This window comes from Giraffa tippelskirchi, chromosome 13 (assembly GCF_054371585.1).
Source record: "Giraffa tippelskirchi isolate mGirTip1 chromosome 13, T2T-mGirTip1v1.2.pri, whole genome shotgun sequence".
Taxonomy (NCBI): domain Eukaryota; kingdom Metazoa; phylum Chordata; class Mammalia; order Artiodactyla; family Giraffidae; genus Giraffa; species Giraffa tippelskirchi.
The window spans coordinates 33,499,156-33,514,901 of record NC_137287.1 but is presented as its reverse complement, the minus strand read 5'-3'; the positions used below and the strand labels follow the sequence as shown (position 1 = coordinate 33,514,901).

General features: G+C 53.5%; 1 protein-coding gene across 1 annotated transcript in view; it reads right to left on the bottom strand.

The window, feature by feature from the left end:
• USP7 (ubiquitin specific peptidase 7) overlaps positions 1-12,792 on the bottom strand; it is a 52,962-nt gene extending 40,170 nt beyond the window's left edge. Inside the window, exon 1 of the mRNA XM_081559287.1 lies at positions 12,527-12,792. Coding sequence (XP_081415413.1) covers positions 12,527-12,611 — 85 coding nt within the window. The 5' untranslated portion in view covers positions 12,612-12,792. The remainder of the gene's footprint in view (positions 1-12,526) is intronic.
• Between the last annotated feature and the right edge of the window lie 2,954 nt (positions 12,793-15,746).

The following is a 15,746-nucleotide window of genomic DNA, read 5'->3' as shown; positions in this document are numbered from 1 at the left end:
CCAGCTGATTAGATTTGGCGGTGAATCACATCCTCAACAAAGTTCCAAGTCCCTTTTAAAAATACTGAAAAAAACCTCTTACAGAGGACAGAATCATGAGAGCCTGCACATCTTTCTGATCCCATACAAATCACGGCAAGGCTCCACAAGACGGAATACTATTGAGCAATAAAAAAGGATGGAGCGCTGATCCTTCCCTCTTGTGCTGCAGAAAGGAGCCAGACGCCAGAGGCTACACAAAGTGTGAGGCAGTTACACAATATCCACAACAGGCACGGAGAGGGTCGACTGGGGGCTGCCTGGGGCTGAATATAGAACTGCTTTGGGGGTAACAAAAATGTTCAAAATTTGACTGTTGATGGTCACAATAAAGTGGATGCTTTAAATGGGTGGTTTAAATTGTGACGATAGGAATCATCAATATAAGTCGTTATTTTAAAATCTGTGGTGACTACTGACATTTTTTCAGAGACTTTCAACAGGCAGATGAAAATCTAACCTTTATAATGGTTGCCAAAGCAAGTAAAATGAAGGTTAACTGGCACTGTGAATGGTGGCCTGTTCCCGGCCTACTAAAACTCAAATATGAAAATGCAGTGCATTCAGTTACCTGGTAGAAACGGCTGTTCACGGTGGAGGGAACGGAATGCCGCTGGCCTCAGAGACTAACGGGAGGAGAGCAGAGAAACACAGCTCAGGTCTGACTGCGATCCACATGCCCGGGGAAGGAAGCAAAGAGGGCTCTGCCTCCATCCACCCAAAGCCAGACCTCTGCCACTCTCACCTCGAGTCCCCAGAACTCAAATCCTAGCCCCTCGCTCAGGCCTGGCCTGTGCAAGTCAGCAACCTCCCTGCAACCTGCAGCCAGACGCGACGGCTCTTCCCGCCTCAGAGGCCAGTCTCTGCACCTCTGTGGCGGTGGTCCCTTTCTCTCCCCCATTAACTGTATGTTCCCAGGCCCATCTAGATCCTGCGGACTCCTCTCCAGCTGACACCTGATCCTCTCTTCCTCTGTGCCAACTGCCTGGGCCAGAGCCTGAAGTGGAGATCTGAGGCGAAGGGCAAGCAGGCACTCTGGGGAGTCAGCTTGTGGATCCCTCTTCCTGGGTTTTCTACAGAAAAAAATGCTTGGTTTTCTGTTACACTGAGCAATCCGCTCCAAGGCAGTCTCCCCAAAACCAGTTCACAAGCTGGATCCAGAGCAGCAACTGGCCACTAGAACTGTCTGTGACGATGGAGACCATCCACCGCTGCGAAGCGGCGAGCCACAGGTCCTACGTGCCCCTGAACAGATCTGGTGAGACTGGGAAGCTGAGTCTTGACTTCAATCACTTCACCCTCCCGGAGACTTGGGTCTCTTGGCCTCTAGAGTAGGGGGTGTAACAATCACAGTCTGCTCTGAGTCACATGACCACGAGCCCTCCAACAACACAGCCATAATGAAAGCAGTATTTTAAGAACAACAGCCCTTAAAAAGTATAGGACTGAATAAAAAAAAAAAAAAAAAGTATAGGACTGAACTTCATCAAAAGAGAAATTAAGATTTTAAATAATAACCTCTGATTCCCAAGAAAATATTGGCTATCACAGAAGACTTTCGCATCTGTAATCCTTCCTCCTTCCCGGAGCCCTCGGCGTGATCAATGACCACCTGGAGAAGAATTCTGAAGACTGTTAACAGCTCCGGGGACTCTACTTGTAACGTCACCATGCCCACGACCTGGGCGACCGGCAGGAGCCACGGCTAGTCCAGACCCCGAGGGGCGGTGTCTGCGTCACTACCAGCCGCACACCTTGAGGCACAACAGTGTGTCATTTGCGTTCTGGGTCCTAACGAGGATCCCCGTGAGTTACCTAGCTTATCTGCATCTTCTCCAGACGCCCCCAAGCCACGTGCTTGAAGGTCGCAATTTGGCCAACCCAGCGGTGCACATATTAGCAGTGGGTTTTAAACCTTTAAAACTGTCAGGAAAAGAGGCCCAGGAGGAGGACATTCAGGATACACCCCCATGCTGCTGGCTGGAGGTCAGTGGAGTGAGGGGACTGGCTGGCCTCTCAGCCCCTGCCCCGCCGAGGAACCCGGCTCTGGCCCCTCCGACCCTGTGTTCTTTCCACCTGGTGAAAGCTGCTGCCTTAAGAAACAGATGGTTCAGGCTGCACTGAGGAGATGAATGCAGGTGGCTAGGGCTTGGAGACAGAGCGGGGACACAGCCAGGCTGGTACCACCTGCGTGGCTGGAGGAGCCTCAGTCTGCTCACGAACGGATGCAGGGCTGTGTGGGTGAGCTGACCAGAGGACCAGGGTGGACGAGGGGCCTCGGGGTCTCCAACCTGCGGCTCCACAGAGCTGGGGTTTGCGCCCTGAGCCCTGGTGGACAAGGCTCCCCGCCTTCTCAAGTTTAAATCTCTCCAGACGCCCAGAGCCCTGAATGGTTTGTTTAGGGTGATTCACTTTGGCTCAGGCTCACGTTACTGAGGACCTGATTCAGTGAGACAGGCAGGTATCTACCTTCAGAAAGACCTCGAGTTTCCCTCTGCCACCCACCATACTCCACACGCTCAAGCTCAAGCGGAAGGCGGCCCTGGCTGACTCTGCAGTGAGCTGCCTTCTACATTCAAAGCATGTGGTGAACCACACAAAACCCTTCCGACTACGGAGCCCACCTGCAGCCTGCCACTTCAGGCGGGGCGACAGGAACCGTTGGAGAGGGCAGCAGGGGGCAACCATGACGTCATGACCAGGTGTCTGCTGAATGTGACGAGACGCAAATTTCTGTGCAGCCGGCTGGCTTGATTCAAAGCCCGCCACTGCCACCAAGCCCTGGTAGGCTGTGGAGCGTACTCAGCACCTCTGTTTTGCTCAGGGGTAAATGGGGATGCTGCTGCCTCTACGTCAGAGCTGTGGGAAGAAGCCAACGAGTTGACACAGGCACAGCCCTGGCATCCAGCAGTCTGGTCCCGGGAGGGGCGGCCTCGTTCTCCCAGCCTCTGTGCAGCTTCCCAGACGCCCGCCTGCCACTTCTCATCCACTCCCTGGACCCTGATCTGTCTCCCGGTGGCTCAACACATCACCACAGACTCACTGGCTTAAACACACACTTATCCTTTCAGCTTTGGAGGTCAGAAGTCCAAAATGGGTCTTCCTGGGCTCAAATCAATGTATCAGCAGGGCGGGGCTCCTTCTGGAGGGGGGGTATCTGCTTCCTGGCCTTTTCCTGCTTCTCCTGGGTTCCTCGTCCATCCTCAAAGCCAGCAGTGGCCTCTCACATCACGTCACATCGAGCCTCTTTCTCAGGGGAAGGAGGGCCCTGTGATTACGCTGGGGCCACCTGGGTAACACTGGATCACCTCCCCATCCAGTCAACACTAAAGGAAATCAACCCTGAATATTCACTGGAATGACTGATGCTGAAGCTCCAACACTTAGACCACCTCATGCGAAGAATCGAGTCACTGGGAAAAACCCTGATGCCGGGAAAGAAACGTGGCAGGAAGAGAAGGGGGTGACAGAGGATGAGATGGTTGGATGGCCTCACGGACTCAATGGACATGAGTTTGCACAAACTCCAGGAGATGGTGATGGACAGGCAGGCCTGGCATGCTGCAGTCCATGGGGTCGCAAAGAGTCGGACACGACTCAGTGACTGAACAACATCTCCCCAGGCAGGGATCCTGAACTTAACCACACCTGTGAAGCATCCTGTCAGGTAATGGCAGTCACAGCTTCCAGGGGATCAGGACAGATCTCTGTGAGCCAGGATTCTGGCGCCACAGATGCTCTCCCGTTCAAGGCCACGGTGCTGTTCGGCACCTCCCGCCTCGCAGCACAACACCCTCACTCTTGCACTGATCCACCCCTTTAGGTCAGTCCTCCCACCCCCAAACACAGCCCGCCCTGCACATGTTCACCAGGAGCCCTCACTGAAGCGCAGGGGGCAGCCAGCACAGCACCCTCCCGTCGGGAGGGTCCTCTATCTGAGGACAGAAGCCCTGCAGCAGGATCAGGGTGCGGTGGAGTCAGGAGCAGGCCTGGTGCTTGGAGAGACCCAAAAAGAAGACGGGGTGAAGAGGACCAAGGGCGCCTTCGCAGGGCCCTGTGGGCTGGCGCTGTCTTTGGGCCTCACTGAAACCAAGAGCAAGGGAGGAGACTTTTCAGCGACCTGACTTTCCCGCCACATCCGAGCACGGGCCAGTTTACCCGCTGTTAAACTGGAGCTTGGCGTCATGCGTCCCTCATGGCTCCCAAAGCACACCTCTGCAGCCCTGGACTCACGTGCATACAAAACAGACATCAAGATGGCCTGAATCAACACACTCCACGAGGAGCAAGCAGGAGCAAGATTACTTGTTACTTTGAAAACTAGTCAGTGGGCTTCCCTGGTGGTTCAACGGTCAAGAATCCGCCTGCCAACGCAGGAGACACAGGTTAGATTCCTGGTCCGGGAAGATCCCACACGTGGATGAGCAACTAAGGCCATGTGCCACAACTACTGAGTCTGTGCTCTCGAGTCTACAAGTCCCAACTGAGCCCACGTGCTGCAACTACTGAAGTCCAAGCGCCCTAGACCTGTGCTCCCCAACAGAAGCCACTGCAGTGAGAATCCCGAAAACTTGCAACTAGAGAGCAGCCCCCACACACCACAATCAGAGAAAAGCCTGTACAGCAAGGAAAATGGAGACCAAGCACAGCCAAAAATTATCAAAAACAAAACAAACAAAGACCAGTAGTATATGTGGCATTCCTTCCAAGTGTGCAAGTAAGCTTTTAATATGGGGAACTGCTATTTCACACAAAACTGTTTAGTTACCATAGGGGCATGACAAAGTCACAGGGGCAATGGCACATTTCCTCATAGTAATGGCCTCTACACACTTTCAGTGAACATATATAACTTCTGCCAATCTTTCTTCCTATGTGTTTGTTCTAAGTGATAACTGTTGAAATGTGACTTTAATGTAATAATAATGTGGGGTGTGCATTCTGTATGTGCATTTTTATTTCATTTCTTAAATAATTTGTTTAGCCTGTATTGCTTAGAAAACACAGAAAGAAACTGTCCACAAGCCGGCTGGAAATAAAAAAAAGACAAACAAACTGGATCTTCACCACAAATAACCGAAGAAAGCCTGCTCTGTAGCGTTTGCCCAGGAACTATTTATTCACTCATTTTAATTTAGCTTTTCCAGGACACACTGTATCTTTCCAACACCCAACGTGACACTAATGCTACCAGAAACACACGCTAGCTAAGGCTCCAACCAGACTGTTTAGGTGAACTCTGGCCACGAACACTTTCTGCACGACGGACACATGCTGTATCTGCTCGTCCCGGGTGGTGGCGTTGGCCACGGGCGGCAGCTGCACCCCTGCAGCACGGCTGGTTGGTGAAGGACTGCGATCGCCACCTGCCCACACAGTGCACGCTACACCCTGAGCGGCCTTCTCCAGCAGTACGGGTCTCGGGAAGAACGCAGGTTTAATCTGTCCTCATCAGTAGCAGCAGGAGGCTTGGAGTGCTTCAGAAAGAGGAGGAGCCCTCTGGCTAGCGCGGACTGGACATCACACAGAGCTGTGTGAAGAGGGGGACTGCTCAAAGCGCGGGGCTCAGTTCCACAACCTCACCCACCAGCTTCTTGGGGGACATCCTGCAGGCCAGGCACGCCAGGCCCATCTGCTCTGCCTCTGCCCTCACAAGCTAAAGACAGAGGAGGGACAGGCTGAGATTCGTAGGGGAAAACTCTTACCGGTCCATCTATGATGGTTATAGAAGAGGAACTGAGCTTAGGGATTGAGGAATGTCTTTAACCAATTCACACCCAATTTGTCTGACTGAATAATTTCTCCTCCAAGCTGACAAACTACCAACTCTAAGAAGCAAGCACTTCCAAATTACCTACTGCCAACTACACTTCAATTACAAAAAGAAAACTACCTGCCCTTCACTATTTCAGAGGAGGAGCTGGATATCTAACCATGTAAACAGGCTAAAGAGTATTACAGGTGCTTGTTTGAAAACCACAATTGCACCGGGTCAATTAAGAGCCTTGAAATGTAATTTATTCCCCAAAGTCATATTGATGAAATGTACTTGCAATTCTAGGTGCATAAGCCTAGTTTGCTCAGCCTATATACCCTAGAGAAAAGCCCCCTCAAGTACTTCTGAAAGTACCATAAAGGGGGTCGTGGGAGCCAAGAGGTCAGACTGCCACCCAGGCACCTGGGGTCACACCCTGGGTGTGATCACACTCTGCATCACAGATCACCTCAACAATCTCACACATCCCCTCTCCAAAGCACAGGCCAGTTTAACAACTTACTGCACGAGTCAGACCTTCCCCTGGTCGATATTCCGGGACTGGCACCTAGCACGGGACGCTGCCCTCCCAGTAGCAGGATGTCAGGGAAACCAGTCACTGGCATCCCTCGCCCAGGGAGGGCAGGCAGGCGGGCCTGGGTTTCGAATATCCTATGCCAGGCGGGAGAAGCTCGTGGAACTGTTGCGGTTGCACAAGGAAGGGAACTTCCCTCTCTTTATCGTTTAGGTTCCCAAATGACACAGAAAGAAGGGCGAACCACCCACCGCCCTGACACTCAGACATGGCGCTCGCTCACATTTGGTAAGATAAAGCCCCAGTCGATCAGATGACCGGCACTCCCTGGAAGGACACCTGGGCATCTCTGTGAACATTAACAGCTGTGCCCCCATTAACAGGGGTCCCAGTCAAGGGGGTGGCAATGCAGCACCAGCTCCGGCCAGCGCACACAGGCAGTGCACCTTCCAGTCGGCGGTCTTCCCTGCCCAACACCAATGACGACAACACTCCTCCTCAAGGTGTGACCCCCCCTGGAAGCCCCTTCCTCTCATCCCCCTGGCTCTTTCTAGTTCACACAAGAGTCTTCTTTAAGTTCTGGAAGCAGTCACTCTCATCCAGGTCGGTGTATTCCCCTACACAACAAACTTTCCAGTTACCTCCACCGCCAACTTCCAAGTCTACACCACCAACGCTCAGAAGTAGGCCTGCTTCTCTTCAAGAGGGTTTCAACACATGTGACTTCTCATTAGCCGAGTCGTGTGTTAACTTACTACCAAAATGGCATAACTGACTTTCTTGCCTACGCCTGACACTTAAAAATCCTGCTTCCTCCAACTTTTCTAAGTCCAAATTAGTTCAGAACAAGAAGTCTGTGAAGCAGGTGACATTTTAACATTTAACTGTGATAGTACATGTCAAGAAATACCTTGTTACAACTCAGTCTCCAAAGTTCCTTTGCCTTGGAAATCAAGGAGAAGCACTCAGGCTATGAACTACTCAGGCAAAAAACCAGAAACAATAATAAACTTAAAAATACTCAAAAGGAAACATCACTAAGGTCCATTGATGTCCTGTGTGTGGAAAAGGACCTTTTCCTGGCAAAAGGATCAAAAATGCCAATCGAAGCAACTGAACGTTAAAAGCAATAAAACTGAATTAGCAGCTATCAAAGCGAAATTGGTTTATGGCTTCGGCATTCTCTTTCACACCGACTTGGCCAGTCAGCCACCTCCGGTACTAGTGTTTTGCCTTCGGGGTGCCGTTTCCTGAATGAGTGTCTCCCACAGAAACACTTAACAGAAAAGCAACAGTCTCAGGGTGAGGACGATGAGGATACAGTGGCAATCCCACAGGTCAAAGACACAGCTCTTATTCAAAGCTAGTGCCTGAAACCACCAGACAATGAATGAATGAATGGCTTCTGAGCCTCTTTCCTGGGGTCTCTGTCCTGTCTGCAGAGGCAGACACTATGCGAATAGGGCCTGAAAGCCGTGGCTGTACCCTGTGCAGTGCAAGTGTGTGTGCTCCCTCGGAGCCTGAAGCACAAAGCGGGTCAGGGATCCATCAGGTAGGCCTGGGCAACTAGTCATCTACCTGCCCGAGGAAGGCAGCCCACCTGAGTCCTTTAAGCAGGGTGGGGACAAGGCAGCCGCGTGGGGAAGAGAGGAAGCAGGGAACAGTAACAGGCCTATTGCAAAGTCCCGGCATGAGGCAACAGGGGCCTGGCGGGTGGAACACCAAAAGGGCTTGGTAACAGGATGTGGGATTTAGAGACAAGAATTCAGGGCCAACTCCCAGGTTGGGACACTCCTGTGACCTGGCCTCCCTGCTACAAACCTGATTGGCAACCATGTCAATTTTGGATACTGGATAATCGTCAGATAATACCCTCAGCAGAAGGCCCCCAAGCTGACCAGGTGTCACCAGCAGTGTCCTGCCGCACCAAATCCACCATCCTCTACTCCAGCGCCCACTGCATTTTTCTGAAAATATTTTGTCATTAACCTTAAATATCTACTTAGGCACATCAAGCCCAGGGGTTCCTAAACAATGCTGCTTGGACTGAGGCTGGTCAGTTTACTTCCTAATCCATGTTAGGATATAATTACTGCGGAACCAGGAAAACCAACCGGCCCCCTGTGCGCAGCACGCCTGATTAACCTGCGCCTGTCCCTGCCCCAGGGGCAACCCTGCCACCATCACAACACTGTGACTGAACACCACAGCACCCCACTCCATGCCCAGCACTGCACACGGGCTCTGTGCCTCCACCCTCACGACCACCTTGCAGGTACCACCGACCTCTTTTTCCAGGATGCAACAGCTGAGAGCTTAAGCAACGTGCTGAGGTCACACAACAATTAAATGGCAAAGTCCACGCTCAGACTCGGGCCTGGCGCTAAGCCTGTCCTCGCTCTTGCTACACTTGGCTTCCTTGAGTGAACTCAATGGTTTCTTTCTTCCTTTCCACAAAACTGACTGCGCCCCCACCCCCCAAAAAGCCAAAATGAAGGTATAATTTTTTTCCCAATGTGTGATAAAACTTGATCAATCTTTTGTTAATAGATAAGGTCAGCAGTCTGGAAGAATCAGGAGGGTAAATGCCTGTGGAGAGTAACTTCCAAACCCATCAAAACTTGACAGACTCACATCAGAGTCAGATGTTTCTAGGTTTGGCCTAAATTCTTCCTTTTTTTTTTTTTCCTGGATTCTCCAAGTTGATGCTCACTTTGTAGGGTTCGTTAACCAACCAACGCTACTGTGAGAGGATAACCTATATTCTCATATTATTTGACTTTTGCCTTGTTACGGCGTTATTTGAAAAGGAAACATGCTTTAGATAGACTAAAATGCCCAGGTATGGTCTATTTGGATGCACGTGTACAAGACAATTCACTTTCTATTCCTAAACCTGCTTTGGCAGAAAAGTAACTTGAAACTGTGAAATCTACCCACACAGGTTTGAAAGAAAAAGAAATCCACCACTGGCGCATCCCAAACAAAAAGACACAGAAGTCAGTGACGAATTCTTTTCAGAAACGGTGAACCACACTCATTGATTTGCTCCCAGCTTGGTGTCCTGATAGCAATGGTCTGTGCTCGCTTCGGCAGCACATATACTGATAGCAATGGTCTGAGTGTTGTACAAAAGTTTTGTACAGAAATACAAAATGAAACTGTCTGCCCCCATTAGTCTCCAAGATGACACTCGGAAACAGACCGGTCACACAGGCATCAGAATCATACCCGGGAACAAACATCAAGGTACTGACACTGGTGCCAGCCAGCCCAGAGCAAAAGAAGGGAGGCCTTGGGAAAACTTCCTGTTGACTCCAAGGGGGCATTAACAGCCCTGATTATCACCTCTCAAGTACCCCAGAGGGCAGAGGCCAGTGCATATCCCTCCCGCAGCCCCCTGGCCTGCACTGCCTCCTAGTTAGAGGATAAATAAACTACCGAGCAAGTTCATTCCTGGCCAGGCCCCGATGGAGGCCACACCTCGATGATGCTATTTCCCTCCCAACCTGAAAACGTGCATAGGCCTCACAGGAAGGAAGCATGTGGTCTCGACCCCAATGAACTGCCACCATACCCGCCCCATCTTTTCCCTCGCTGCCCTTCCGAACTTTCCCAACTGCTCAAAACAAGACATTTTAAAAATAACTTGGCCTGAGCAGTTATTCTCCAGCAGACATACAAAGGCTGTGCAGAGTCAGTCAAGAAAAAAATAAATAAATGTGACCCCTTTACAGCAGAGCAGAAGAGTGAATTAACCTGTTGATAGGGGAAAAGCGCCAACCTAACTAGCCTCTCCGGCTCCTTTGAAACCACCCTGCCTAGGAGCAGTGGGCAAGCGATGCTCCTCAAGGGCAGAGCTCCTCAATCTGATCAGAGCCCTGACAGCTTTCAGCTGCTGAGTCTACGGGAACCAAGGCGAACACCAAACAGGTGCGAGTCACTCGCAGAGCCTGGCTTATGAAGCCATGCACAGTGGACCACCACACCACCACCCTTCTCACCTTTTAATAGGAAGGATTCTTTCGCTCTTCCCGACCCTAAAGTACAATATATACACCGAGCGCCACGTTTGAGGAGTAGGAAGGCTAAGAAAGGCTGACAGAGATTGCCTGAGACGCGGGCGGCTTTTTAAATCGCACACCTGTAGGTGTTCTCAGGGTGTCGACAGCCATAAGCCTACAAGGACAAGGTGACGACCGTAAGCCCTACAAAGACAAGGTACCTTCTGGAAAATAAATCCAGGACAGAGACCCACTTGAAAGAAACAAGACTTGTAAGTTTATGGAATCAGTAGTAACAAACTACAACTTCTGCGATCCAGTTTGAAATGGCAGTAAATCTGCAGATTAGTGATTTTATGGTCGACTTTTCCAACGCAAACTTGGATATGAGAACCAAAAACTCCTTGAGAAAATAGTCTTAAAAGCAGGCATGGCTTCTGAAAATTCTTCCCCCACTCAACACTCTCTGGTCTTAGAGAAAAGCCCTTGAAACTTGTGGACATGACTACTTCCCCAGAGATGCAGCTCTACACCAGAAATCCGCCCTGCAGCGGGGGCCATGCTGATCAGCTCTCGCTGGTGTTCAAAACACTTTAAAAAGTGCTAAGACAACCTAACTACTGGGTTTTTGTCTTGACTGGCTGATACTTAAAAAGGACACTGAAAAGCAACTCATTTTTTAATATTCAAAATCCTCCCAGGCAATGTACTCCTCTGGCTAGTTGGCTTAATGACACATGACAAAAGCTCTATGAAGTTATTGCCTTGCTGGGGTCAGAAGACACAGCCCCAGCCTGGCCGTGGGTGGGCTGCCCTGTCCCCCATTAGTGGCCACTGAAATCCCAGTGGGAAGTGCTTTCTGCCGGCATCTCCACCACTCTGCCTTTTACCATCCTGCAGGCCAATTTTTTTCAGGGCACATCCAATTGCTGGCCGCCCCTTGTTATTCACTGGGAAGTACCAGACACGCAAGGGTTCCCACCAACCAGGGTGCAGCACCCCACGGCAGGAACGCTTCCTTAGCGCCCCTGTTCATTTCCACAGCCCAAAATCTCTGGCTAGAAGCAACGTAAGTACAGCTCATTCAATACCCCCTTCATTCAGAAGCCCTCTTTTGACTGCTGCCTGTCTGTCCCCCTCTCGAAATAGCTAAGGACCCTCTCTGAAGACTTCTTACACTTTGCCCTTTCAAGCACTTGGGCCACGAGCCTTCGAACCACCAGCACTGATTGCGCTATGTAAGCCCAAGCAAGACCCTTTCCTGTCCAGACCCTCTACATCAAACGTCTATTACCAAGCCCTTGTTATCATCTCAGAGCTGGGTAGTCTGAAAAACTGCCGGCACCTAGGCAGAAAATTAAGTAACCTTTGAAGTCAGGTTGAATTCGGAGGTAAGGAGTCGTAGGCTGGCGGGGGGCGGCTTTCACGGAGTTTCAAACGCACACCTGGCCGGAGGCACCGCACACAGCCAGGTTACCTAACTCCCCGCAAAACGGCTTAACTCGGAAACGAAGAGAGCGCCCGGTTCCGAATCCTGGGCCCGTCCAGAGGCTGCGAACCTCTGCGCCCCTTGCAGGTGTTTCCAAACCAAGCCCGAGGCCAGCAAGTGTTGCTACGAAGTGATCAAGGTGGTGGTGGGGGTGGGGTCGGGGGGAGCCCCGCTTCGAAGCCCCTGGTGGACTCTCAGCGGGGGAGAGAACGCGCGCGAGCAGGTGCGGGCCAAGCCCCAGAGCCCATGGAGGTCTCCGGCTTCCCGAGCGTAAGCGGGGAAACCACGCGACGCCCCACCGGGGCCGTGGGGGACACAGTTCCCCGGAGCCCGGCTCCCACAGCCTGGGCGCACGGCAGAGCCCGCAAGCGCCCGCGGCCGGGCCCCGAGCGCCCTCCTTTACAACTCGGGGGGCTCCGGGCGCTTTGTGCCGGCGAGAAAGGCCGCCGGGGGGCCCCGCGGGCCGGACAATGCAGCGGGCGGGGAGGCGGGGCGCATGCCGCCCGCCCCCCGCCCGCCGGGCCCCCGGCATGACGGTGCAGCCTCGCCCGAGCCGGGCCGGGCCGAGGCCCGCGGGCCGCCCGGGGCCTGCGTAAAGATGGCGAGCCCCTCGCGTGGCTCCCGCAGCTCTCCGCCTCCCCCCCGCCCCGGCCACAATGGAAGGCGCCCCCCGGCCCCCGCCGCGGCCAGCCCGCGGGCCTCACCTTCCATCTCCATGTCCTCGGGCTCGCTGAGCTGCTGCTCGCCCGCTTTCTGCTGCTGCTGCTGCTGCTGCTGCTGGTGGTTCATGTCGGCCGCGGCCTGGGCCTCGCCTGCGGCCGGGAGCCGGGGCTGCGGGCCCGGCGGGGGGGCGGCGGCGGCGGCGAGCCGGGGCGGCGGCGGCGGCGGCGGCGGCGGCGGCGGCGGCGGCGGGGCGGCCTCCTCCTCCTCCTCGCGCGCGTCGTCGGCGGCGGCGGCCCCGGGGCGGCCCACGGCGGGCGGCGGCGGAGGCAGGGAGACGCGCACGTACTTGCTCGCGATTCGCCCAATCTCGGCGCCGAGGCGGGCGGGCGGGCGGCGGGTCGGGCCGGGCGGCCTCGTCGCTCGCTGCTGCGGCCGCCGCCGCCTCAGCCGCCGCTCCCGCCGCCGCCGCCGCCGCCGCCGCCGCGGGGCCCGCCTCCCGCCGCCGGAGCCGGGGCTGCGGGGCCGCGGGCCGGCCGGGGGCGGAGGGCGGCCGGGCGGGGGCCGCGGAGTCAGCCCCGCCTCGGGCCGGGCGCGGCGGGCGGGAGGCCTGGCCGGGCGCGGCGGGCCTGCGGGGCCGGAGGCCGGCGGGAGCGGCGGCGGCGGCGGCGGCGCGGGCGGGCGACGGGCCGGCCGCGCTCGGGGCGCTGCGGCCTCCGCCTCCTCGGCGTCGTCGTCGGGGCTCCGGCAGCGGACGCGGCGCCCGGCGGCTCGGCTCGGCTCGCTCTCAAAATGGCGGCGGCGTGAAATGTCACATCCGCATGGGGGGCCCGAGAGCGAGCTTGCGAGCGACGAGAGCGGGCGGGCGGGCGGCGCAGCGAGCGGGCGGGCGGGCGCCGCGCCGGAGGGCGGAGCGGGAGCGGGAGGCGGAGCGGGAGGCGGAGCGGGGAGGCGGAGCGGGGCGCGGCCCGCCCGCCGCCGCCGCCGCGGCCGCCGCCGCCGCCGCCTGGGTCCGCCCGCTCGCTCGTGGCCCTCAGCGCAGCGGCCCCGCGCCCCGCGCCCCGCGCCGCCCGCCTCGGCCTCTCCCTCACTGCGGGGCCCGCCCCGGAGCCTCGCGGCCCAGCCCCGGTGTGCGCGCCCGCGGGCCCCAGCCCTAGCGGGACGAGTGGACGGACCCGGCAGGTGCCCGGCAGGGCGTGTGGTCAACCCAGGAAGCCCCAGGGCCGTCCGGGGAGAGGGGCGGGGGTGCAGGGGCCGAAACCCTTCCCGGACCCGGTGACCGCGGGAGGGTTGGCTGATGTCTCCCGGGGACTCGGCAGAAGACGGCCCGGATCGGAGCGAGCGGCCGGCGCCGGTCAGCCCTTGCTGGCCCTCATGATGATTATTTTACCTCTTTGAAAAGAGATCTGTAATTCATTCAACCTAGTACCGCGCTGTGCGAGAACTTTTCTCACTGTAGCCCAAACCAGACACCAGGCTTTGGTCTCCTCAAAACCATCCCAAGTACCTTTTGATCTGGCATTAATTTATTCCCTTCACATCAACCGAATCTGGCTAAGATCCTTTCGGGCCTGCCTCCTTCCCGTTCCTTGGGAGACCGGCGATTGGGGTCTCAACTTTCTGATGAGAACCAAGGCAGTGTGGATGAAGAAGGGAGTGGAAAAGGATACACGCATCTCTGCGTCTCTACTGTATCTCTTAGTGACCGTCTCCAGGGAGAATATAATTTTGCCCTCAAATGACCAGGAAGATTTTCTGTCTGCTCATCTCCTGTCCCTGCATTTTTCTCCAGTTTTCTCTACTTGATTCACTGTCCGTCTCCCTACCGGGAAAAGAATACTTTGTTCTCTGTGGTATCCCAAGCGCCTGGAACAGAGCAAGTACTCAGATACATATTTGTTGAATGAATGTATGATTCAAATGTGATGAGATCCCGCCCCCTCCACCCCTCAAGCATTTCCCACCAGTGAATTTCTTGCTGGACCCAAGCAGTGAGCATTCAAGAGGGAAGGAGCCACTTCACGAGGAATCAGTCCAGCCCCTGCATCACCCCCCAGATTAGGAAGAGGTGTTGTTATTCACACAAATGCTAATGAACATTCTCAGATGCAAATGAAGCCTTCTCACTTGGGGGAGGGGCAGACAGGACCGCTCTGGCGGAAGGGTTGGCAGGCAATGATAATGGTGCCTATCGGGTTCCACACTGGCCAACCTTATCACTGGGTTCAGAACCAACCCAGGAATTAAAAAAGGATAAGAGTAAGGAATACCTTGCATGATGGTTAAATTAAATGTGGTACACCCAATACAGTAAAATACTATTTGGCAATGAAGAATGGATTAATATAAATTAAATAAATATAAATCTATTATATTTAAATATTAATTACACCATTCAAGATGCTCCTATTCTTACTTTTTCTGCACTTGATAAAATATTCTCAGAGAAATGTTAATATGTCTCACTATGATTATATATTTTTTCTTTTCCCTTATATTTCTTCTGATTTTTTGCTTTATGTACCTTTGTTTCTTTGTTGTTAAGGTATCTAACGGTTTATGATGTCTATCTTTTTTGTGAATTGTACCTTTTATCGTTAACAATATTCACCGTTTCATTTAAAATAAATTTAATTTTTAAAAAAATTGGATGAGACTTGAAAACACTGTGCTGAGTTAAAGAAGCCAGACAGAAAGTACTTATAGTGTATGATGATTCCAATGACACAGAATGCCCAGAACAGGAAAATCAACCTATAGAGATGAAAGATGGATTAAGGACAGTTAAGGGATGGGGAGTGACTGCTAGAAAGTACAGGGTTTCTTTGGGGGATGATGAAAATCAGATCCAAAATCTGATTCTGGTGATGATTGTCCAACTCGGTGAATATTCTGACAATACTGAATTGTGCACTTTAAATGGGTAAATTATATGATATGGGTCAGATTGCAATAAAATTAATTTAAAAAAAAAGAAAAAGATGAGACTTCTCTGGTGGTCCAGTGGCTAAGACTCCACACTCCCAATGCAGGGGGCCCGGGTTTGATGCCTGATCAGGGAACTAGATCCCACATGCTGCAGCTAAAGATACTGTATGCCACAACTAAGACCAGCGCAGTTAAATAAACAAATAATAAATTTTAAAAATAAAGTAAAAAGATGAGAATGAGAATAAGAGACCAGAGTGAAAGCTGTTCGTAGTCTAGGAGAGTGCTGGAGATGGAGTGGCCTGAGATGGGGGCGGGGGTGGAGATGAAGAAAAC